Genomic DNA, 25,160 nt, shown 5'->3' with positions numbered 1-25,160 from the left:
TAGTGATGACGAGAATGTCGATGTATCCGATTGATGTATTTGATTTTGTGTAGTTTGTTTTATGAATAAGGTAATGTGAGAGTTTGTTTTATGAATAAGGTAATGTGGGAGTTTGTTTTATGAATAAGAAATTGTGGGAGTTTGTTTTATAAATAAGTAAATGTGGGAATTGTGGTTTGGAATGAAAATAAAGATGGGGTTTGGAATATATGAAGTAGAAGATAAGGAATATGGGGTTTTGGGGTTTGGGGTTTCGGATTTTAGGGATTTAAACGTACTGCTCGTTAATTCCTCGTAACCTGACGTCGAATGTACGACGTAATCCTCGTTTATTCCACGTAGGACAGAATCGTCGTAAAGACCTCGTAAATTAAATTGACGTAAATGCCACGTAAAGTAAATGACGAAGGTGGCACTCGTTTATTCCACGTAGGACAGAATCGTCGTAAACACCTCGTAAGGCCACGAGGACTTTACGACGAAATTAAAAAAGCGGGGCACGCTAATTCCACGTAAGCCAAAATCGTCGTAAAAGAGTCGTAAAATAACGACGATATTACGACGAAAATATAAAAATACTAAAAAAAGAAGAGAAGAAAGATGCTTGAATCACATTTGGCGAGACTTACGTAAGTCTCGACCACATGAGTTCCAAATATCTTCTTCTCTTCTTTTTTTTTCCAAATTTTCTAAATTGGTGAAAAGCGGGAGTATAAAAACTAGAAAAAAAGAAAAAAAGAAAGATACTGGAATTATATGTGGCGAGACTTAAGTCTCACCCACATAAATTCTAATATCTTCTTTTCTTCTTTTTTTTTCAAATATTTCTAATTTGAAAAGTATTTTGGTGAGGAGTGTGATTTGAGATAGGGTGTGTTTTGTGAGTTTGTGTGTGTGGTTTGAGAAGGAAAGTTGTGGGTATTTATAGAAAATAAAGGCTCGCTAATTCCTCGTAACTGGTTAACTCGTTAATTCCACGTAACCCTTTTCGTCGTAAAAACGTCGTTAACGAAAACGCGGGCCTTTGTATTTCGTCGCTATTTCGTCGTAACTGAAAACGCGGGCCTCTGTAATTCCTCGTAAGTTTACGAGGAAATTACGAGGACAAGTAATCTTATATATATCCCGAGCGAGCTCGCTCCGTCTTTCCTCTCCACTTCCTCTCCACTTCCTCCCTAATTCGTAGCAATGGTAAGTCTCCCTAATTCCTCTCTAGTTTGATTAGTTTAGGATAGATTAGGTGGTTAGTATAGGGAATTTAGATAGGTTTACGGATCTTATGTTATTTAGTGTTGATTAGGTGGATAATTTTGGGAAGTATATGTTTACGAAAATTTAAAAAATTAAATTTTTTTTCAGGTTCGAAAAGGTAGACTTACTGCCCATTACAGAGAGATGTTCGGAGAGCCGGGTAGTCGTTTAGACCCGTCGTCTTCTTCAGCTCCCGGTTCTTCGGGTCAGGAGACTGTCCCCGAGACTCAGTACACTCAGAGAGTCATTGGATCTCCTTCTTCTAGTGCTCCCCAGATGCCTCCTCCTCCTGTGCCTCCTACGATGCCGGCACCTCCGATGCCCGCGGCCGAGATTCATCCCGATTTGATGGTGCCTCCGAGTGCTCCTTACTCGCAGTACACCGTAGAGGACATTCTCCGTCTGCCAGGCAGAGAAGGTTTACCAGTCATCGACCCCGACCGACCGGACGGAACTTTATGGTATGTTTCATTATTTTTTTATTCTTTTTAAATTATTTTATAACTTTAAAAAATAATTTATATTTTAAATTTGTATTTTTCAGGTGGGGGATTGACGGATGTCTTGCATCGGACGTAACCGACACGATAAAAGGTTACTTCTCCATGGCACATCCGAACTGGAAAATGACGCCCCACTACGTCAGAAAGACGTGGTTCAAAATTTACGCTGTAAGTTCTATTAATTAAATATATATCTTTAAATTTTTTAATTATTTATATATATATTTTTTTCTGAAAAACTAATTATAAATTATTTTTTCCAACAGCAAAAATATAATTGGGCCTTCGGGATCACTGAGAGGGTGAGGAAGAAGTTTGAAGCGAAGGCGAAAGTTCGCTTGTTGGACACGGTCTCCAACTGGAAGGGTGACTGGATCGTGAAGGGGTATGAGCGTGGCAAACCCGCTGAGCTCACCACGGATGTCTGGGATGGCCTCATCCGATATTGGCGTCTTCCTGATTCCATTAGAATCGCCCAGTCTTGCTCTAACTCCCGTAACACAGTCGATGAGCACGGGAACGGGCCGATGCTTCACACTACGGGCCAAAAACCTCACGCTGGTGTCCGTTTGGAAATGGTAATTAAAAATTTAATTATATTAAATTTTTAGTATATTTTTATATATATATTCTAATTAACAACTTTCTTAAATGTTTTTTTAGGCCAAAGAGACGGGAGAATTCCCGTCTCTTATGCAACTTTACGAGAGGACCCACAAGAACAAGGCGGGCCGATTTATAGATGGCAAGTCCGAACAAATCTACAACGATTTGGCTGCTCGGGTTGAAGAACGCCAGACCCAGCTGACCCAACAGTCCACCGATGGATTACCCGTCACCTTATCCACACCTGAAGTGGATAAGCTTTACGAGGAGGTAAATTTTCTAAAATTTTAATTTTTTTAAATATTCATTTAATTTAACTTTAAATTTTTACTAACAAAATTTATTTTTTGTTTTTAAGGTTGTCCCTAAAAAAAAGGGACGGACGTTGGGGATTGGTTCCGTCAACGATGTTCCGAGAGCGACATCGTCTTATGTTCAGCGACGGGATGATGAAGTCGCTCAGCTGCGTAGGGAGTCCGAAGAGCTGCGTAGAGAGTCTACTGAGCTGCGTAGAGATTCTACTCAGCTGCGATCTCGTATGGGTGGACTCGAGGGCTTCTTGGACGTTGTAGCGGCCACAAATCCGGAATGGGCGACTTTGTTGAGGACCATGCGACAACAAAATCCTATCCCAGGCCAGTCACCGACCGACGACTCACATGCCGAGGCGGATGTTCAGGCGAGGAGTGATGAATTCTACGAGGCGATTAATTAACGACCACCCAAGTTCTTTTTAATTTCGGTTATTGTATTATGAATTCAAAACTTATTTATAAATAAAATATTTTGGTTTTGATTTTTTTAGAATTTTAATTTCATTAATAATTTAAATTATATTTATAATTATAATTTTTTATATTTCTATAAAATAATGAAACGAAGTAAATTCGTAGCTAATTTTGCGGCTTCTTTACGTGGAAGCTTAACGTGGTTTTTACGAGGAAACGTTTGGAAATCTATCAAGGTTTTTACGTTTTCTTTACGTGGAAAGTTTTCAAGGTATTTACGTCAATTTTACGAGTATTTATTTACGTGTGTCTTACGAGGAAAGATTTTCGTGGTAATTACGAGGAATATTAGCGACGTCCTTACGAGGAATCTTTACGTGGTCTTTACGAGGAAAATTAGCGACGTCCTTACGAGGAATCTTTACGTGGTCTTTACGACGAAATATCCTCCTTCGCTTTTACGACGAAATTATTTCCTCGCTAACTTACGACGATTTAGCGAGGATATATGCGTTACGACAAACATATAACGACGAAACGGGTTTCCTCGCTAATTCGTCGTAACACTGCTTTTACGACGAATTAGCGAGGAAAACTGCCCTCGTAAAACTTGTGTTTTCTTGTAGTGATATGAGTCTGTTTGTTTATGACAAAAAAAAAAAAATCAAAGTGTTTGGGAGTTACAGACAAAGGGGTAAGACCACTTGCTAAGACTCACAAGCTGGAATTGCTTGTTGAAGATTGTCCTCAGGTTTCAATAAGAGGTGTTAATGGTGCTACAGCGTCTGTATCTTTTAATTAGTCAAAGAAAAAACGTCTCTATCTTTTAGGTTAGCTTGTCGTGGATGTATTGATATCACATCATTCGCTTTATATCATATACATGTACATATTACTCTTGTGAATGTGAAGTGTGAAATATTCGCTCTTGGTGGTCAGAAAATTACTAATGCAGGTGTACGTAAGCTGTAGGCTTCATGCATGACCTAATTGGCTCTTCCTATTAGTCTTTAGTAAATTGACTTATGGGTAATCGGTTTAGTTGTGGTCAGATGGTCAATTGTACATATATCTAATCTCAGTTTAGTTCAGATTTAGGGGTTTATATATCTCTTGAGAAAAGCTAGTCATCTATGTATGTCTCTTTATGGATGATTACTGGGGTTTTATTGGTTGATTTTTGGCTGTTTGTATAGATCAAAGATGTGGTCTGTGTTTGACCTCTAATGGTTGTATTTTGGTATTATATGCACTCTAATCTCATAGTTTCAAAAAAAAAAATGCACTCTAATCTCATTGCTTAAATCAATATAATTCCTTTTGAGGAAAAAATAAAATAATAATTATCATCATAAACTGTTTCAAAAAAAAAAATATATATATATATATATAAAAATAAAAATTATCATCATAAACATTTTCTCTTTAGATCTTCATTCACTACACGATTGCAGAAGCTAAGTTTTTTTTTTTAGTGTAACAGAGAAGCTAGGTTAATTATTACTGCTTAATAGCTGATGGGTTATCTAAATATAGCTTCGTAATTAAAGGAAAATAATTCTAACTGTATTGGTTTAATACATGAGCTAATATCCAGTTATTCTGAAGATTTTTAAGTTTTTAATAGATTTTATTCTATCGTACGCATTTTTATCACAACGTCACAACGCACGTAACTGGTTTGATCCTTTGTTCAACTGGCTTGACTTCACCTGACATGTTAAAGATCTTATGTCGGTAATAATATTCACCATCTCAGTTCTGAACTGTTTACTACACACCCAAAGATACTCATTTTCTAATATGAAGATGCTAGAACATAGTCTTGCTGTAATTTGTTCGATATTACAGCTGGGATATAAAAATGAAAACATGATAGAACATTAGAGGGTAGAGGATGTTTAGATAGTTGTACTTTTTTAAAAAATTTGGTAACATTTGTGAATGTCTACTAAAACACTGTTTGTTTTTGTCTGTGTGTGAAATCTGCATTGTCAAACAGATTTTTAAGATCTATATAGTGGATTGTGTTAAATTAGACGTAGTTCCAACATAAAAAATAATTGGTAATAAGTGTATTGATCCAACTATTGTATATTTTATTTAGGATCTCTTTCAACATCCGATGTGAGAATCTTTGTTTATAATACGTTTTTTTTTAGATGATGGTTTTTTGAACGTCAATTTTGGAATGTTTAGGTAATAACCGATGGACCAACATTGGATCATATCGATGTGGATCGTGTTGAACTGTTTGGATCTAGCTATGTAAGCTAGATGAATTTTTAACATAAAACTAAATGGAGATAATTAGATTGGTCATAACTCTTTCGTTTTAAGAGTATATATTCTCGCACTTTCATTCACTCTCAAGCATGGAAAATCGCGGGAATAATATCCATAGGGTAGCTTAACATTGAGTGGCTATAATATTATGTTAAACTAGATAAACTTTTTACATGAAACTAATTGATGATAAGTGGATTGGTCCATATATTTATATTTTTAAGGATATCTTTCAACGTGGAAGGCTTTTTTTCTAATAGTTTGTGTTTTACTACGTAAAATATCTCTTGATATGATATTGTTAAAAAAAAGTGAGATGCAATCAAACAATCGTGTCTGTTGACGTCAGCATGAGTGATTAAGACTTAAGAGACCATGAGCCTTACGTAATGAAACGGATGTCATTTTTAACAAGTCAAATCTACAAATCGTATGACTTTGCCGTTGATGGTTTCCTTCTGATTTACTGGCCTTAAAACATTTACAAGGCCCAACTTTTCCTTTAGTTGATAGTCTCTATTATTAGATTCGGAAATTATTATCTGAGATCATTATAAGGAGTTTTTGCAAAATTGACCTACAACTCAAAGTCAAACACAAAACTAACCTCCTTTTTTTTTTAAATTGGTTTTGCCCTATTCACCCCACAAGTTCATATAATTTACGAAAATACCATCAATTTTTTTTTTTTTTTTTCGAAAATGACATTTTTACTCTCTCACCCTCATCATCTTCAAGTAATTACAAGATTGTTATTGTCATCAATACCACAACCACCATGAACAACCAATTTGAAGCTCTTAATGCTCCCAAAATCGATTTACCCTTCTTCTTTTTCCATTCTTGTGAACTAAACACAACATATCTCTCACTTTCTCTCCACAATGAGCTAAAAAAACTCAAGATATTGATTCTAAAATTTTTATGGTTCATAGAGTCATAGAAGCTAACGATTATGGGTGGGTGACTTTCGTTTGTGATTCTGTGTGCTTGGAGAAGCCTTATGTATGCTAAGGAACTTATCTCACCAATTTAAGGTATGACATCGAGTTTTTTTCCAGATCTGTTCGTCAGACGACTTACTTGGGAAGTCGTCTGGCTGTAGACGACTTACCTGGAAGTCGTCTGGCTGTAGACGACTTACCTGGAAGTCGTCTAAGTCGTCTGGTCAACGCAGAGGTTATTTTTGCAATTGACTTTGAAATCTGTAACCTGAGACGACTGAAATGTAAGTCGTCTACTAATGTTTGGTTTCAAAAAAATTCCAAAGAACCTAGACGACTTACATTTCAGTCGTCATAGGTTAGTTTTGCATTTGACTGGATAATTTCAGAAGTTTGACTTCCCCAGACGACTTACATTTCAGTCGTCTGGCGAAAATTAAAATAATAATATTTTTTTTAAAGTAAACGACTTACAATTAAGTAGTCATAGCTTAGTTTTGCAATTGAAAAAAAAAACTTCAAGATTTAATTATACACAGACGACTTATAATTCAGTCGTCCACCAGACGACTTAATTGTAAGTCGTCCAGGATTTTTTTCCGAGATTCTGGTCAAACCTCGTAAATCCTGGACGACTTACATTTCAGTCGTCTCGTGGACGACTGAATTATAAGTCGTCTGTATATAATTAAATCTTGAAGTTTTTTTTTTCAATTGCAAAACTAACCTATGACGACTTAACTGTAAGTCGTCTACTTTTAAAAAAATATTATTATTTTAATTTTCACTAGACGACTGAAATGTAAGTCGTCCAAAAAGTCAAACTTCTGAAATAATCCAGTCAAATGCAAAACTAACCTCTGACGACTGAAATGTAAGTCGTCTAGCTTTTTTGGAGTTTTTTTTTAACCAAACAATAGTAGACGACTTAACTTTCAGTCGTCCGAAATAACAGATTTCAAAGTCAATTGCAAAAATAACCTCTGCGTTGACCAGACGACATATAGTTTAGTCGTCTAGACAACTTAGATTGAAGTCGTCCGCGTCTTCTCCACTAGTTTTTAAGTCTTCTACGTTTGTTTTTGAATAACTTGTATTTTTAAGAGCGATAAGTAACTTCAAGATATGTAAAACTCATATTTACAAAATATATTCTCTCCCTTAGTTTTACTAAATTTGACTAAGTTTTTCAATGCAAACTTATAAAAAATATGATATGCTTTGACTAGTTACTATTGTTTGTTTCCATCTCTTAAGTATTATTGTTATAGACAATAATGATGACTATTGTTATGAGTTGGAAGAAGGGTTAAAATACTTCTTAAAATGTTATATCAATATGAAGCTACCAACATTCTTGTTTATTAAGATGAGAAAAAGGCCATTGGAGTTTATTATTGCATATGAGAGATCCAAAGATAAGAAAAAGGCTACTGAAGTCTATTATTTCATTGATTTGTAAATGTGTAAACACATTGTTAGCACATTTAATACATCTTGGAAAACAATATTACTGATTTTACAAAAAATTCACAACTAAAAGAGTATACATGCAATTCACAAAACAGACCACAAACAAAACTATTATAGATCATTCATCTACAAAGACAAGCTTGGATTCCACTTGAGTAGACAAGACCAGACGACTTTTAAGAAGTCCATACGACTTCTAAGAAGTTCAGACGACTTCTAGGAAGTTCAGACGACTTTGTCAGAAGACTTTTAGGAAGTTCAGACGACTTTACAGGAAGTCCAGACGACTTTTAGGAAGTCCAGACGACTTCCAGACGACTTCCAGACGACTTCCAGACGACTAACAAGTAAGTCGTCCCAGAAGTCTTCCAGATCTGAAAAACCTGCATATTAAATCCAGATCTCAAAAACCTGCATATTCAAAAACGTTCAAATGGCTTAAAAACAGAAAAAATGAGTGGAAGATTAGATAAATCTACCTTTACAGAACACACAAAAATACATATCTAAAAATAATATATCTACCTTTAAATTAGTGGAAGATGAGTACCATCTAATTAAAAACCTGCAAAAAAAAAAATAGATTAGTAAGAAAGACATGAGACAAAATTGAAAAATTCATATAAAGTTTGGTGTTTTCAAGTCAAAGAGATTAGAGTGAGTTTGGAGAGTTTTAGTTTGGGAAAAAAGTAAGAACTTTATACAACAAGAAATTACCAAATGAAGAAAAATCAGACATAAGAACTTACCAAAACGCTCAGAAAAATCCAGACGACTTCCTAGAAGTCCAGACGACTTCCTGGAAGTCCAGACGACTTCCTGGAAGTCCAGACGACTTTGTCAGAAGACTTCCAAGAAGTCCAGACGACTTCCAGACGACTTCCAGACGACTAACAGGTAAGTCATCCCAGAAGTCTTCCAGATCTGAAAAACCTGCATATCCAAAAACGTTCAAATGACTTAAAAATAGAGAAAATGAGTGGAAGATTAGATAAATCTACATTTATAGAACACACAAAAATACATATCTAAAATTAATAGATCTACCTCTAAATTAGTGGAAGATGAGTACCATTTGATTAAAAACCTGCAAAAGAGATAGATTAGTAAGAAATACATGAGACAAAACTGAAAAATTCATATAAAGTTTGGTGTTTTCAAGTCAAAGAGATTAGAGAGAGGTTGGAGAGTTTTAGAATGATGAACATTACATTTTTGTTGCAGCCATTTGAGAGGAGGAGAGAGAATGTGTAAATTTTTCTTTATATAGGGAGACAAAAAATCTAATTAGGTTAAATATTTTTGACTCAGACGACTTCCTGGACGACTTACATTTCAGTCGTCTGGTGAAGAAATTAAAACAGATGACTTACATGTAAGTCGTCCAGAAGAGTTTAATATTTTTAGCGGGAAATTAAATATTTTTAGCGGGAAACTAAGATAGAAGACTTTCCAGACGACTTACAAGTAAGTCGTCTGGTTTAAATTATTTAAGCGGAAAATAATTTTTAAAAAAAATTTTAGGCGGGAATATTTGGACGACTTACATGTAAGTCGTCTGTTTTAATTTCTTCACCAGACGACTGAAATGTAAGTCGTCCGAGTAAAATGATCCGGTTAGGTTAAAACGTACATTGGTAAAATATAAGGTTCGGTACGATGTGGAAGACTGAAATATACGTCGTCCGGGTAAATTATTCAACAGACGACTGAAATATAAGTCGTCCACACCCTAAACATAACCCCTAAACTTAATTATCTAATTAAACACTTCATAAAACCAAATCAAACTTGAAAAGTGTTTGCTATACACAGAAATAAACACATATAGGTGAAAACTAATTTTTGAAAAAAACATTTTAGTTTTCCAAAATCTAACCCTAACAATACATACAATACTACAACATATGTTTGCCAAACTTCTAAACCAAAGTATTTCATGATTCACTACTTCCATTCATCTATCTTCAAAACAAATCAATTTTATCATATCTTAATTTATATCAGTTAAAACTGTTTATAATTACTTGATTTTTATTTTTTACGCATCAAAATATTTTTTTACAAGATTTATAAATTATTTTTAAAATAAACTGGTACCAGACGACTTACACTTCAGTCGTCCAGACGACTTCCAACATCTCAGACGACTCAGACGATTTACTGGGGCTATATTCGTAAAAATGGCTTCTGTTTTTTTGTTTGGTCACAAGGGGCTGAGCTGTAATTTCACTAGGCTTTTAGGTTAGTTTTGTATTTGATTCAAGTTTGGGTATAGGTTTGAGATTAAAATCAAGTTGTGGGTTAGTTTTGGCAAAAACCCCTCATTATAATCTGCTCTAAAAATAAGATATTCAAAGTGTATGTCTGTATCCGGATAATAAAATCTCAGATCTATTAAAACCGAATTCAGATCCAAATATGATATTTAGATCCGAATATGTATTTTAAAATATATTTAATATTTAATTTTATTAATAACTATATTTGATATATTAATATTTAAATATATAATTAGTTTTATAATATTAAATTTTATAATACTATATACATATATAAATATTAATAAATCTTGTATAAATAATTAATTTATGTATTATTTTAAAAAGTCTAGAATTTTTTTTATAGATCTGAATATCTGCAGTAGTATAATATCTAAACGGATATATGAAATCTTGATATATGGAAGTAGCAAATCCGAGTATTAAATCAACAGATCCGATAGATCCGATTCTGGATCCTGATACCTTATTTTTTGGATATCTGGATACATTCCACCCCTACAGTTTTGATGCAAATTGTCAAAAGTATTAATTATTAATCAACAGTTGTATTAGGTTTGGGTGTTCAGTTTTCGTTTTTTTGTTCCTGAGATATAGAAATCGTTTGGTTATTATGTATTTTGGTTTGGTTTTGGTTTAATTTATGTAACGGTGTTGAAATCAGTCAAATATCCGATAAATTTTTTGAATTTAATTTGGTTCTAGTTTGGTTTCCCTTTTAGGGATAATTTTGGATAATTCGATTAACATTCAATTTATATTTTTATTTTCTGGATTAAATATTAGAGATAAATTTAAATATTATGGATAAAACTATTTGAGTAATTAGGTTCTTTTAGATAATTCGGATTATTTCAAATATATAAGCTCGAAATATCTGGGTAATCTAGTTTTACTATGGTAGTTCTGTTTATAACTAGTATTATTAGTATATTTGGTAATTTTAAAAGGAAACATAATTAATATTTATACATATATAAACCATACTTTGGATATTTGGTTTTTGGTTCGAGTTTGGTTTTGTTTTTCGGTTCCAAAAATATAAAATTGTTTAGATATTTGTGAACATCAGCTTGGTTTTGAATTCATTTTTTCCAATTCAACTTTCGAGTTTCAATTTATATGCATGAGTCTAAGTTGTATGGTGACCAATTTATCATAAGATCAAATCTTCGGATATTCAATTCTAGTTTTTTCATATTCGGTTCAGACATAATAACACATCGTAAATTCAGTTGTTTTAATTTTGGGTTTGGTCCTACATTGGGTTTCGGTTAACCAAATACTTGTTTGTAATTCAAAAATACACATGTTAGTCCGCAAACTTGTGAAAATTTAAACAATTTTCACTAACAAAAGTTTGGTGAAATGATGTAGAAATGGTGTTTAAGAGGCAAAAAATAAAAATAAATTAAAATTACTGACTAACAACTCCATACACATAAAAATATTATTTAACTTCAAACTGAAATAACATCTTGTAAACTTCAAAAACAAACATATTCATAATTGAACTTCAACTGCAATCTATCCTATACTAAAAGGAAGATATTCTCAATGGAGAGAGTGCCTTGTCAGATTTTTTAATCGTCCAATTAAAATGCACTAATCTGCCATGCTATCAACAATATAATCATGCGAAATAATATGGGCTCTTAGTGATTTGATGTGGCCCAATTTTCACGATCTCTCCGACTTTTACACTTTCTCTTTGCCGTCCCAAAGTCTAGAAACCCTACCGTCTATGTGTTTCACCGTTCTGACTCCCTATGTCTCTCCTCCTATATAAAAACCTTTTCCGATCGACCTCCAAGCTCATTCAACAACATCCACAAAACTTCTTCCGGTAAAAGCAAAGTCAGTCGGAAAAATCTCTTGGCAAGTCTCGGGCGGCTCTATTTTTCAACGCCATCACACTAGGCCTCTCGGACTCAGAGTTACGCTTTAGTTTATTTCACTTATGGGAGTCAAGAAACAGGGGGCTCCGTATTGGCTTTGAACGGCAGCTCTCTCTTAAACAAGCAGGTATGATCTTTTACTGATTAACCTGACCCTATACTGTTTTCACAAGTCGCAGAAAAAAGTGTGTATCGGTGGTATATGTTTATCTTCGTGTTTGATTTATAATGCATATAATATAGTGTATAACGTAGTCTTCGATATCCCTGCTGTGAAAGAACTTCCGGGTTTTAGAATACTTGAGGGACTAACTGTGAACGCTCTTCGAGGCGCAAAGGTAAATAGTGGCTTTCTGATTTTGTTTCCCTTCGTGTGACAGAAAAAAATTATATATAGCTGATGTGTATGTCAACATGGTAGATGACAGAGGCAAGGGTTAGAGGGCTTAAAGGAGTCATACGATCTTGCGTTATGTGCTTTTGTGGTGTCTGCAAAGGAATTCAGGTTTGCGATTGGACCTAACTTTTTGCATTTAACTGTAAATAGAAACAAAAAAATTTATCATTTACCTTACTACTCTCACCTAACTTTTTCAAGTAGGTTAAACAACTTTTACCTTAAGTAACATGAAGGTGATTTGCCAACATGAAGACTGCAGACGGCAAGGTTTCCAAGAGTTTATGGGTCTTTAGCATCTTACAATGACCACAAACTAATTTAACACTTGCACATATACAGAAGAAGCTAAGAACGCAGTGCAGTGTGAGAAATCAAGAAACATTGATCTAGAAGGATTTCGATAATTTTGGTTGGTGACTCAATCTCTTACCTTCTCTCATTGATATTATCATGGTTGCTTTCTTTAGCTGGACTAAGATCATTCAACATCATTGTTTTTTCTTTCCCCAGTTGAAAACTGTAAGTACTATGGATGCTACAGTTAAATTGAACTGCATAAGCAAGGGTTTCAACTCTCAAGACACTCAATTGGAAAGGACTTAGCTGGCAGCATATTTGCATGTGCTTTAATGATCTTTACACGTTCGGCATCGAAAAGCTTTCTCTGTCACTGAAACACTGTGTAAAAGTAAGGAAACAAATACAATCTTTTCTTGGTTTTAATATTTTTGGTTGCTGTGAATTGTAACCTTAGTTCTCTATCTTAGTTACAAGATCTTCACTGAATGCGAGGCATGGAAGACTTTTAATGATGGCTCTACTTTGCTGAAATAGGAATGAGCTTCCAATGAATAAAGGTAAACCATAAGAGATACCCCATTCAAAACCCAATGTGTCAATAGAGAATAGAAGTTCTAATTTTTCTAAGTCAGTTTTTCATTTATCATGCAGGTCGGATTATGTGTTGGTCACAGCAGAGCATGGCCAATAACAAATATGAAGTGAAGGATGACCAGTAACAAATATAAAAGGCCTAATGAACACATTCTTGATTTTATAAAATAGAATTACAATTTTGAAGTGGATAATGAAGGAAGTAATAAACCTTTTGAAAATAGAATTACCTGTATTTTTTCCTGGGATAAAATCCTATTATGTCCTAAGCCAAAAATATTATTTTTTACAGACCATGTGATGCATGTGGCAGCTTTTACAATTGTAAACTTATCTTTGAGAACTCTTTGTTTCTTCGTCGGCTAAAGGGCTTCCCGTTCAGTCCGATATGATTGCCAGACCTGCCCAAGATTAGGAAATAAACATTGGGATTTAGACATCTGACACAGAATATCAAATTTAGATTGTAATATGGACTTGTGTTCAAAAAAAAAAGATTGTAATATGGACCTACTGATTATTTAGCAATCTATCTATCACTAAATGAAAAGAGATATGAAAGGACAATTAGTGAAGAAAATATGTTTAGGCCATGTCTGGCAATAGTTACCTTGATAACTTGCAAACTTCCTCCGCTTGATAGTACGTGAAAACATACCTACTAATATGCGTTTTTCAACAAGGTGGGGATAAAAGTACACAAATGTTTCCTTGAAAGATCACTAAAACTAAAGAAAGGGGAAAATATAATCTCAAAGGATCAAGTCGAATTGAAAACTCAGAAAGGTACGTAATGTTGGAGAGCGTGCATGTTCGAGGGACATCATAAGGATATAGAGCCACATAGGATCCCAATCGATCCAAGACTCACTAAAGGATATTATTCCCCCAGAAAGTTAGGTTACTCGAATGAAGAAATTGACTTAAGCTTTGGTTTGTTTTTACTGTAAACAAAAAAATAGTATGAAGATAATGTTATTGGAAGTATATGCAAAATTCCCCCAATTGGTATATAAAATTTTATTTTTATAACAGTGTAATAACCTGATTTTGTTTTTTTAAATACTAATTGTAAAACCAACTAATATTTAATAATAAAAGTTAAATAAATTGTGAATATCTATTCAGAATATTTAGATTATCTTTTTACGCCGAGTTAATATTTTAACTATAGCTGGACTGTAAGATTTGTCTTTTTGTTTATAAAAAACAAATAATAAAATAAATAATAATATCTTCATAGAATTTTCAGTGTATTTAACACATAAAACATTTTTAAAAGTTTTTTTAATTAAAGAAATAGGTAATTAAATTAGCTTTACTAATTATAATTGTAAAAAATAGATTATAATCGTAAAAATAGATTAAAAAGATTAAATAAGAGATAAATAAAAACATACACATGATATAATAACACATATAACGAGAACAATACGCGATGTTGAGATAAATAGTATATTTTCATAATAAAATAAATATGTACGAAAAATATTTTTGAGAATAGCTTAGGTTTAATAAATTATTTATTCATTTTACATTGTTCACTATTCCACTTAGTAGAAAACAATAAATTGTGAATTTACTCATTTTAATTTAATTTATTATTTATATTTTTTATAACATATATGTAATATATTATAATGTAAATATATATAATATAATGCTTTTTATATAGACCCGGGCGTAGCCCGGATAAAATCTCTAGTTGTCATAAAAGCTTTAATATTTGATCGAATACTAAAAATATATACTAAGTTAAGTATTTAGTTTAATTATTTATGTTATAGCACTATTGGTACTTGCATTTGTTATGAGTTTTTGCAATTTTGAATTTTTTGGATATCCATGTGGATTCAAATTAGGTTCGGATAAAATCCATAATCTGAAATATATTTCAGAACAAAATTCATTCGGTATTTTATTGGATCAAATTCAAATCAAATTTTTGTGTTCAGTTTAATTTTCCCACCCTTAAGTTTGTTTGATGATATAATCACTGAAAAAAAAGATTGAATTTAAAGAAACAAAAGGTACAAAACTTCTTCTATGAACTATTGAATTGTGAAAGACAGGAAGCATAAATGTGAAAGATTTTACAGTCTTATCTATCGAAATTGACAGCAGTATCTTTTGATTATCTCACTTTACAAATATACTTTTACAATAAATTTTTCATGATTTTACTTCCCTCCCAACCATTAATTAGTGTATATATGTAAACATCAGAAGAAACAAAATAGGAAAATAGTAAAATCTTTATTCGAGGAAATTAATTACTCCACTAATCATGTAGTAGCAGTTGTTGTTGTGCCTATAAAATGCTTCCAAACACACAATTTCTATACAAACTCAATATATTTATATTTTATCTTTCGCCGTAAAATGGAAAACACCGTTGATGATCACCGTCTCCAACTTTCATATCCGCAAAGCTTCGGCGTCGAAACTCATCAAAGTTTAGAAATGTATGGGCTACACAAAGAGACGCCGTTAGTCTGCATGCCTCTTTCAGGAGCTAAAACTCCGTTTTCTAACCTCACGGTGACGGAGCCCTTTAACGGACCTGACACGTTTGATATCTCATCTCTATTCTCTCCTGACCCAAAACCCGTACTCGTAAGTCAGCGTCGGGTTATGGATGATTCCATCGCGGCCATAGTTGGCGAAAACGTACTGTTCGGGAATAACAACATAAAAGTCTCCGAGCACTTCACGGCAACTGAGACCGGAGACGGCGTGAAGCGGTGGAGGAAGACGCCGCAGAAGAACGGAGGGTTCAGAGGTGTGAGAAAACGTCCGTGGGGGAGGTGGTCGGCGGAGATAAGAGACAGGATAGGGCGGTGCAGACATTGGTTAGGAACGTTCGACACGGCGGAAGAGGCGGCACGTGCGTATGACGCGGCGGCGGTGAGGCTTAGAGGGACCAAAGCTAAGACCAATTTCGTGGTTCATCCGGTCTTTCCGGAGGAGATAGCTGAGACTCAGTCGTCAACGACGGAGGAGGATAGGAGGAGGAAGAAGAAGAAGAGGGTGAACGTGAGGAAGTGTGTTAAAGTCACATCGGTTGAACAATTGTTCAGTGATACCACTAGGAACTTAACTTCTTCTAGTAATGATGGAAACGTGACTAATCCCTTTAACAATCTTGAGAAAATGGGCTTAGAGCACCCCCATTAGTGAACCCCATGAAAGGGGTTCACAAAGTATTTTTTTATTATTATTTTTTAGTTTGATTTTTGTTTTAAAAAAAAAAAAATACTTTTTCGGACCAATCGCGGGCCGTCAGGTGCCGTGGGGCCCGCGCTACAGTGACGAACCAAGTTCACTGGGAAGAGATGCAGAGAGACAAGTTCATCATCACTATTCCTTATTTTAATATTTTTTTTTTTGGAATCTGTGTGAACCTCCCATAAATTCACTAATGGGGGTGCTCTTAGAGGTTGATTTGAAGTTGGGTTTAGGTTTATTTAGAAACTGTTAATCACTTATTGCTTAATAGTTACGTTCTTTAATGTCTTCTTTTGTTGGGTTATTTTGTGTGCATGAATATGAATGAAGTATTTTCTTTTGATTGTTTGTGAAATGTAGAGAACTGCAGTTCTTGGTCTGTTGGACATAATTCTTTAACATGTAGTTTGTCTTAATACATTATCCGTTTGTTTTACTTTTGGGGATATGACTATACATTGGTGAAGAATTAAATGAAACTGGCACTACAGTTCCAGTGACAATATAAAATGTGAATTGTTGGGTCAGATAGAGGTAGTAATTAACATAGGATATAGAAGCTGGGCGCAGAAATCATGGGATCAGTGTAGCTTTTTTTTTGTGAATAGTTGAATATAGATCTTGTTTCTTCTTTTTTTTTTTTTCCGACAAAGTTTATTTAATAAAGGCCCAAAGCCCATCACAATTACAAGGCCCACATCAAATACGGCCCACTAACAAACCACTAACAAACCGCAAGCCCAAGAACGGCCCTAGGCCCAAGAGAGCAAAATGATGTCGGCCGCGTTCCATCGCGAACCGCCGCATCACTTCTGCCTCGACTATCACCGGAGAACCACCCACCGGTACACCGAAACCACCCCGGAGCACATCGACTCCACACCATCTTCACCGCGACCGCCTATCCTCCCAATTAAGCCTAATCTCGGAGAGAATCAATCGTGGCCGAGATCTCATCCGCCACAGTTCAATACAGGGCCAAAAAGTAGGGGGCTTCGCTCAAACAAACGATCTTCCACCAGAGAGCATCCATCGTCCTCCGACGAGGGCTCAGCCAACAAAACCAGAGCCAACAACACATAACTAGTGACAAACACAGAAAATAAAAACTAGACCCTAGAAAGGAACTAAGGGACCGTTAGCCGGCAACAATGGAACTGTCGGAGCCTCCACGTTCCGGGAGCTTAAGCGGCGCTGCAGAGCTGACGAAGCCTCCACAACCCGGGAACTTGAGCGGCGATGCAAGAGCTATGGGAGCCTCTACATCCCGTGACCAAAACGACGCTGAAACGAAGATCTACCAGACGTACCTCCTCGCCGCGAATCCAGAAGAAGAAAAGTCGCCGCGAGCCGATCTCTTCCCGGAACGAAACCCTACCCCAGATCCGCGCGCATGTCGGAGATACCTGACAGATCGGAACAACCAGACGATGACTTGAACGGAATGACAGGGTAAAGAGCCAACGGCGCCGGTACGCGCTCGGACGCGCCACCGGACGCCGTGGCTACCTTACACGCTTTCTCTTTCTCTTTCTCTCTCTCTCTCTCTCTCTTCTCTCTCTTTAATATTCCCCTTTATTTCTTGATAGATCTTGTTTCTTCTGCAGAGGAACTCTGGAGGAAACTTTGGGCATTAGCTTAGCTGAAACTAAAATCCACAAAAGCTGAGCAAGTAAAGACTAGTAGTGAACTTCTCTCTACCTGTATACAGTTATATACGTGTGCATAGTGTGTGAACCATTGAACATTTTGTTTCGTCAACCCATTGAAATTTTTTTTTAGTTCTGCATTTGTATTGGGTAATGAGAAAGTCCTCTCCAGTCTCCATAAAACCTGGGGAAATAGAAAAGTTATTTTGAAAAGTATCCTTAATTTATCTTTAACAGTTTTTCAGTATTTCATATATATATAAGAATTACTGCCATTTATATATCAAAATGAGGTGAAACTATTGAAACAATGAAAAATATACATACATATATATATTTATAAATGATAAATCATGGAACATGCGTATATGTATAATTTCCATGGGTGGGGGGGGGGGGAACCTACGAAGTATGCGTTAAATTGACATGATGATGCTTAAAATCGATGAGATATCCTATATATGATGTATTTTGATATTCATAATATCATGTATAATAACATAAACTTGGTAGGAAAAGTATTGGCAAAAAAAGAAAGATAATGCTATGTTTTTTTTTCCTTGTTTACTCAGATAGATTAGGTGATGGGTCCATGATCAAGCAAATAAAACTAATTTGTTAATTTCCTAAGCTGTCGAAACTTGACAAAACTGGGAAGAATTCAATAATCTAATTCAAGTGTCTCTTTTATAATTGCCTTCGAGATCTAGCGAGAAGGTCACTCACAAAGTCATGACTCGCACAGGAACAGGTAGCTCCATGGTATTATGAGTACGGTAGTCTGCATGTTGACTCTTTACTCGTTGTCAAAATTCCAACTAGTCCATATTAGTTATCATCCATTAGTTTATTTGACCTTATGACAGAAGTAAACAAGCACCTACGGAAAGACTTGAGAGCTTTCCATTTCTGATTAAATTTAAATGTAATCATCTTGTGGAGTGATCTTTTTAGCATTTTTATGGTATGAAAACTAAAATTAGAATAGTTTAGGAGTTATTCATTTATGCATTTTAATGGATTTAAAAATCTAAAAAATCTAGTGTTATTCAATATATAATTTTTTCATGTTAAAATTATGTGTTATTGGTTATGTAGTTTATAAATCTTAATTTAAATGATGTGTTATTAGTTATATGATTTATAAATCTTAATTCAAATCAAACGTTATTTCACAATATAATTTTACTGTTATACTTGATTTGAGAATGGATTTTGAATGGGTTTTGAAAGATTTCTTTTTTAAGAAATATAAATAGTTAAATCTGATAGAAAAATTCCAGATTTGTAAATACGAATTAAAATTAACATGTTAGATTTAGAAACTAATAACTTATTTTTATTTATAAATCTTTTATATATTTATATCAATTAAAATACATAAACAATCAATTTTTAGTATTTTCATTTATCATCCTGAAAACTCTTTTTCTTAATTATATTATTTTATAGACTATTTTCGACGAAAATACTCTACTAAAATAGAGTCAAATGACGCGTTTGAAGTGCTATATAAACACCCGTTATATCATTCAAAAGATAAACAGTAGTTGTCCTCAATATTTGAATCGAACTTACACATATACGTCATGAACGATGACGTAAACTAATGACACAAAAACGATGTCACGAATTATGAATCTAACACACCAAAATATAAACTATTACAAAATATAGCAAGTACCATAGTACGACATAGTCTACCCTCTATGTGAACATAAGAAGAAGCTTGAAAAAGGTGCTTGTTCAAACGTGGAAAGGATTGTAATCGAACTCAGAAAGATCGTCCAAGAACATAAAATTTCCAGGTGAACATCGAGGAAACTGATACCCCCATAACTGTTCATCATCCACCAAAAACTCGTTACTACCACATTCTAGGTTCATGATTTGGTCCGTGCCTTCGATGATAATTGCTTCTTGTTGTTCTACTGGAACGAGTTGAGGCATAACCGAGTCAGGCATGACTTGGTCGATTTTGTCGAACCGAATCATCTTGGAACCGTTAATAATATCTTCATTAGGCTGCAAAAAAGCATTAACCTCACAGATGTGTTTTCCGACATAAGTTGTTCTGTACACAGAAGGGCTGTTTTGGATCTGTTGCACCCTCTTTGTAGCGTTGCAGTTTCTGTCTTTGGCATAGGCGCAACGATAGTAACACCTGTAAAGATAAACTCCGTTAATAAAACAGAGCAAAAACAAAGAAATACTCTTTTTTTTTTTACTCTCTAACCTTTGGTGGGAAGAGGTTTTGATTTTCTTTTGGCCGTACTTCCTCCAAGAAAAACCGTCATTGCAGAAAGGAGTTGGTGAATCTTGGATGTATTGCTCTAAACCTTCTTCTCCGTGGCTATTTCTGCAACATGTAATATACGAACCGATCAAATCAAACATCCCTTAATCGTAAACAAGTATTGATTTTTGTTTAGTCAATTACTTCTTGGGCGATTTTCGAGCCACCACGGGGGTTGCCTTGTTCTGAGAAGACTCACGGTGTGGTTGAGGGTTAGAAGATGCAAAAAGAGAGAGAGCGAAGGAGAAGGAATCAAGAACGGTATCGAAGAGAGGCTCGGTTGGAACTGAGCTTGCGTGCTCGAGCACGGTCTTCAAGCGGTAAGCGCTTTCTTGGCCACGAAGCAGGGCTTCAACCGCCTTGTCAACACCGTGAGACATTTTTTAGTTTAGAACTGTGGAGAAGTCCTAAGACTTGAAGAGAAAGAAGAGTTTTGTTTCAAAACTTGTTTTCTGTTATTTGAAGGTTCGTTGAGTTTTTATAGACGGGGGAAAATGTGGAGGGCGAACCATTGCGAGGAATCTACCTGCCTATATTTCTATTGGGTGGGATAGGTTTTTTGTTGGCGTTACTTTCGTGTTAAGTTGGTATTATATATAAGAAAAAACTCTTATGCCTTTGCCGTTGGGCGGTCAGAAGAACTAGTATTAGTATACGCCGTTATAATTTAACAATAATATATCACTACCAAAAAAAGAGTCTACAGAATATTCAGTCAATTTCTCCCAGACAATAATTTCATCTAATTAACAAATAAATTGATAAAGAGAAATTCGAAAATCACTTAAAAGTACTCATCATTGCTCCTGGTTGATGTAGCCATATGCTTGTTGTACATGGTATAAGTTTACGATAACATCTATATATATATAAAATTGTTTGCCTCACTCCTAGACTATCCAGCTGGAAACTCGCTTTCTGAGGAGCTGATATGTGTCTCCCTGTGCTAAACGCTGCGATTCATTTAATTAGAAATCATATTGGGCTTTCGTTTGTTGTGTATTTGTCCAATAATGGGCTTAATATTTTTTTTTTGGTTACGTCCATGAGTAAACATCATGGATACGGCACTCACTCTCAATCTTTAATTAGATTTCATATTAGCAGAATAAAATATTTTTTAAAAATGGTAAAATGCATAAAATTTATATAGTTATAACATATAAAGTAATAGCTAGATTCTAAATTTTATTTGTTGTCTATCCAATTATTTCTTTTAAATATTAGTTATAAGTAAATTATTCTAATAAATGTGAAATTACTGAACCAATAAATAAAAAATTAACTATTTATATATTATTAGCAAAAAGATGTAGATTGGTTTATTTTGAATTTTAAAATAAATAATCATGTTAATATGTTAATACATAAATATACAAATATTTTAATAAGAATAAAAAAAATACAAAACCCACGTACAATGTTGAAAAACTCTATAAAATAATCAATATTTTGAGTATTAAACCTAACCACAACAATAAAAACTAAAATCTACTTACTATATATAAGAAAAGTTGAGCAAACATTTAAAAAAACGTATAATACCATTTCAATCATGAACATCATGTCATGCTAATACAAACTTATAATCTCTAATAACACTAATAAGAAAATAAAAAATAAAAGAGTTTAGTTAGACATATATAAAAATGATATAAAAATGTGTGTTCATTATAAAAAAACATAACAAAAAAGAAAGATAATAATAATAAAATAGTACAATGTCAGAAAATGTATTTGAAAACAAATAAAAAAACATAAACAAGTTAGAAAAATAAACAACATCCAACGTTAACTGAAATAAATGTAATATCCTCATCACTTAAACTTTTCTAATAGAGAAATATCATTATTATACACATCACTTATAAATGCAAATGCAAATCTAAAACACAAACCACAAAATCATACAAAAGAATAAAAATCGAAATTACAAATAAAGTATATCCCGTCCGTAGGGCGGACCGACCCTAGTTAATTAATATAAAGCAGGATAAATATAATTAAGTGAACACCAGTAAGTTTGTTCAAAAAAAGTGAATACCATTAAATTACTTTACCGATATGAGCTGGCTTGGCTGTATGCAGACTTTTCAACTTGTCTTTTTCTTTTATAAAGCTAGGAAGACTAAATAAATGAAGTATTTAAACTGTTCATAATATATATTCATAAAATCGAACTGCAAACGGTCCATTCAATTTTACTATAGATAAATAAATTAGTTATGATAAATTTATAATGTTTTGTACGAAGATAAACATTTTCATTAAAATTTAGTTTGATATATTAGACCAAGGATTACACAAGATTAAATCAAAACCGGCGAATTCTAGATTCCCATAATCAAGAGCCAGCAGAAAAAGTTCATTTTTAGAGCCATAATCGGCAGGCAAAACAGCACAAGTACACAACACTGAAAATAGTGAAGGGCAACCGAGCGAAGAATGGATAGAAGGAAAGAAACAAAGTTGAATTTATTGAAGAAGACCAAATTTGACACAATACTATTTTATCCGTCCCGTCAGCAATACGATCACGCTTTTTCCACTCTCCGTTGAACAGTCATGGACGATATGATTATTATTACCCTTTTGTATCTGGAGAAAAATCTACACCTACACTTCTCTTTTGTATGATTGAGGACCCTACTACCACACGTCGTTCTTCTTATTTTACTGTTTTGCTACGGCCTCTCTTTTTTTTTAAAACACTTTTCATTGAAATAAGGTATTACAGATACATAGTATCGATCAGATAGAATTTTACAAAAGGATCAGCCAGAATCTAAACATTACAAAGCAACCTTATGATAAAACAAAGAGATGTCTTAACCAACCAGGATATCCAGCAGCAATGTAAGATTGATAGCGATCCTCTTTGATGACACTATCAGCAATCAGAGAAGCTCCTCTGATATCTGAGCGTTTCAAAGATTGAACACGCCAGAACAAAAAATTATGAAGCTGAATGCAGATCTTTTGAGAGAAGAACTTAAGTGATGGCCAAGCAGATGGTTTAGTAACTGCCGCAACTAGATCTTTATCATCACTTGCAAAAATAATTGAATCGAAGTGAAGGTTTTTGAGACTATCAATTGCCCATAACCAACTTTCCATATAAGCATCCATACGACTGTAAATTCCTGAGAAGGATCTTCTACCATGTAACAAAACATTTCCATCGCTGTCTCTGAGAACCCATGAAGCTCCACTTTCATTTTTGAAACTACTCCAAGCAGAACCTATATCGCATTTGATCCAATCCGAAGGTGGAGGTTTCCAACCAAACATTATTTTCTTCTTCCGATCAAGGTCAATGGCTTTTTCCTCTTTTTCAATTGTCTTGATCAGGAACCAGTGATTTGCTTCTTCATACACTTTCTCAAGGAATTATGGAGCTTTGGTTACGCAACCCTCAAAGAAATGAGAGTTTCTGTTCTTCCAGATATTCCATATGATCCAAGGACCCGCTCTACTGATATTCAAAGGAATGGAGGGGATATCCTTTGCTTTCAGAACATAGAAAATGTTAGAATATATAGAGGAAACAGAGAAGTCCGAGTGAGGCCGAGGAAAGTTACAAATGGCCCAAAATTGTCTAGCCAAAGTGCAAGTGAACAGCACATGATTTATGGACTCTCCTTCCATACCACAGACCTGACATCTAGAATCAATCTTCATACCTCTACTCAAAAGGTTATCAGTCACCGTTGCTACGGCCTCTCTTAAATAATGATTTCCTAGTCATTAATATGCTTCTGTGGTAAAAGGATTCACTTTTTATATGTTCAATTTTGTATGCAAACTTTTGTTTGTATTGATCAAATTTTTTTTTGTATGGTTTGATATATTAAGCAATTAGGAAGAATAATATTTTTTATTAGAAAGATAAAGAAAAGACAGACTTCGCGGAAGCATAGAGTCCCCAACCTCCACGGTTGGGCACACTAGTCTTTTATTATTTAAATATAAGAAAATTCATTTTCATATGTACCATAGTTATTTTGTATGTACTATATAATGGATCATCTTTTTACTGTTCTAATACCACAGAAAGATTAGAGAAAGCTTTTGACGCTGAATACACCAATTTCTTTTTGTGGCATTTATAAATATTCATCTTCTTAGAAGTTTAAAAGCATATAATTCTATACTATATTTTTTGGATATTTGTTTAAGAAAAATGTAATGGCGTAAATAAAATAAAAATATTGATCAAATTAGCCAAAAAATTACTCAAAACATTCTTAACCAATCAGTAAGCACCACGAAGGCACGAAGGTTGAATTGCCAGCATTTAAAGTGTAACGTGGTGTCTTAAAAGGATAACGCTATCTGACAAGTATACATATTTTTGCGTGCGTTTGGGGTTTGATCGTGGATTTTTTTATCATCTATCGAACGTGGAAATTGCTTGGTCTATACCGTATTATCAGTTGTTTTAACTATATGTAGATTTCTTTTATTTTTGTTAAACTGAAATAGTGTAATCTTAGTCTAAACAACTATCTGCAAGTCCCCTTCAAAAGCTCTATAATTAATTTACTAAGGTTAAGACATTCTTACAATCTTAAAGGGATGATTGTCACAAAATAAATAATATAATTTAACCAAATGTGGAAACGTATCTCATAACGTGAAATTTTCATCCAAACACCAACTTCACCTCGCATATATTATCATGTAATGATCTCATGTATTCTTTAGTCAATGTCAAATTAA

At 34.1% G+C, this 25,160-nt stretch overlaps 2 protein-coding genes and 1 long non-coding RNA gene across 4 annotated transcripts; 2 read left to right on the top strand and 1 right to left on the bottom strand.

Annotated features, from left to right (window-relative positions):
- Positions 1 to 12,357: 12,357 nt before the first annotated feature.
- On the top strand, positions 12,358 to 13,605 carry LOC125586081. Of its 2 annotated transcripts, XR_007322751.1 has the most exons (5): positions 12,358 to 12,476; positions 12,573 to 12,780; positions 12,882 to 13,059; positions 13,139 to 13,228; positions 13,323 to 13,605. It is a non-coding gene; the product is annotated as an uncharacterized LOC125586081 (long non-coding RNA). The 2 variants fall into 2 exon arrangements; XR_007322750.1 differs by having other exon boundaries at positions 12,424 to 12,780.
- A 1,697-nt stretch (positions 13,606 to 15,302) lies between these two features.
- LOC111203942 (ethylene-responsive transcription factor ERF084-like) lies at positions 15,303 to 18,038 on the top strand. Its single transcript, XM_022698096.2, has one exon. It carries the CDS (start codon positions 15,648 to 15,650, stop codon positions 16,440 to 16,442), a length of 795 nt encoding a protein of 264 aa, XP_022553817.2. The 5' UTR covers positions 15,303 to 15,647; the 3' UTR covers positions 16,443 to 18,038.
- Positions 18,039 to 19,651: 1,613 nt separating this feature from the next.
- Positions 19,652 to 21,577, bottom strand: LOC106412607 (probable WRKY transcription factor 63). Its single transcript, XM_048755876.1, has 3 exons — positions 20,583 to 21,577; positions 20,379 to 20,501; positions 19,652 to 20,306 (listed from the first exon to the last, which is right to left on the bottom strand). Exons 1-3 carry the CDS (start codon positions 20,816 to 20,818, stop codon positions 19,889 to 19,891), a joined length of 777 nt encoding a protein of 258 aa, XP_048611833.1. The 5' UTR covers positions 20,819 to 21,577; the 3' UTR covers positions 19,652 to 19,888.
- Between the last annotated feature and the right edge of the window lie 3,583 nt (positions 21,578 to 25,160).

The sequence above is a fragment of the Brassica napus genome, chromosome A2 (assembly GCF_020379485.1).
Source record: "Brassica napus cultivar Da-Ae chromosome A2, Da-Ae, whole genome shotgun sequence".
NCBI classification, from domain to species: Eukaryota; Viridiplantae; Streptophyta; class Magnoliopsida; order Brassicales; family Brassicaceae; genus Brassica; species Brassica napus.
Note: the sequence above shows the minus strand (reverse complement) of the source record. Positions and strands in the feature narration are given on the sequence as shown.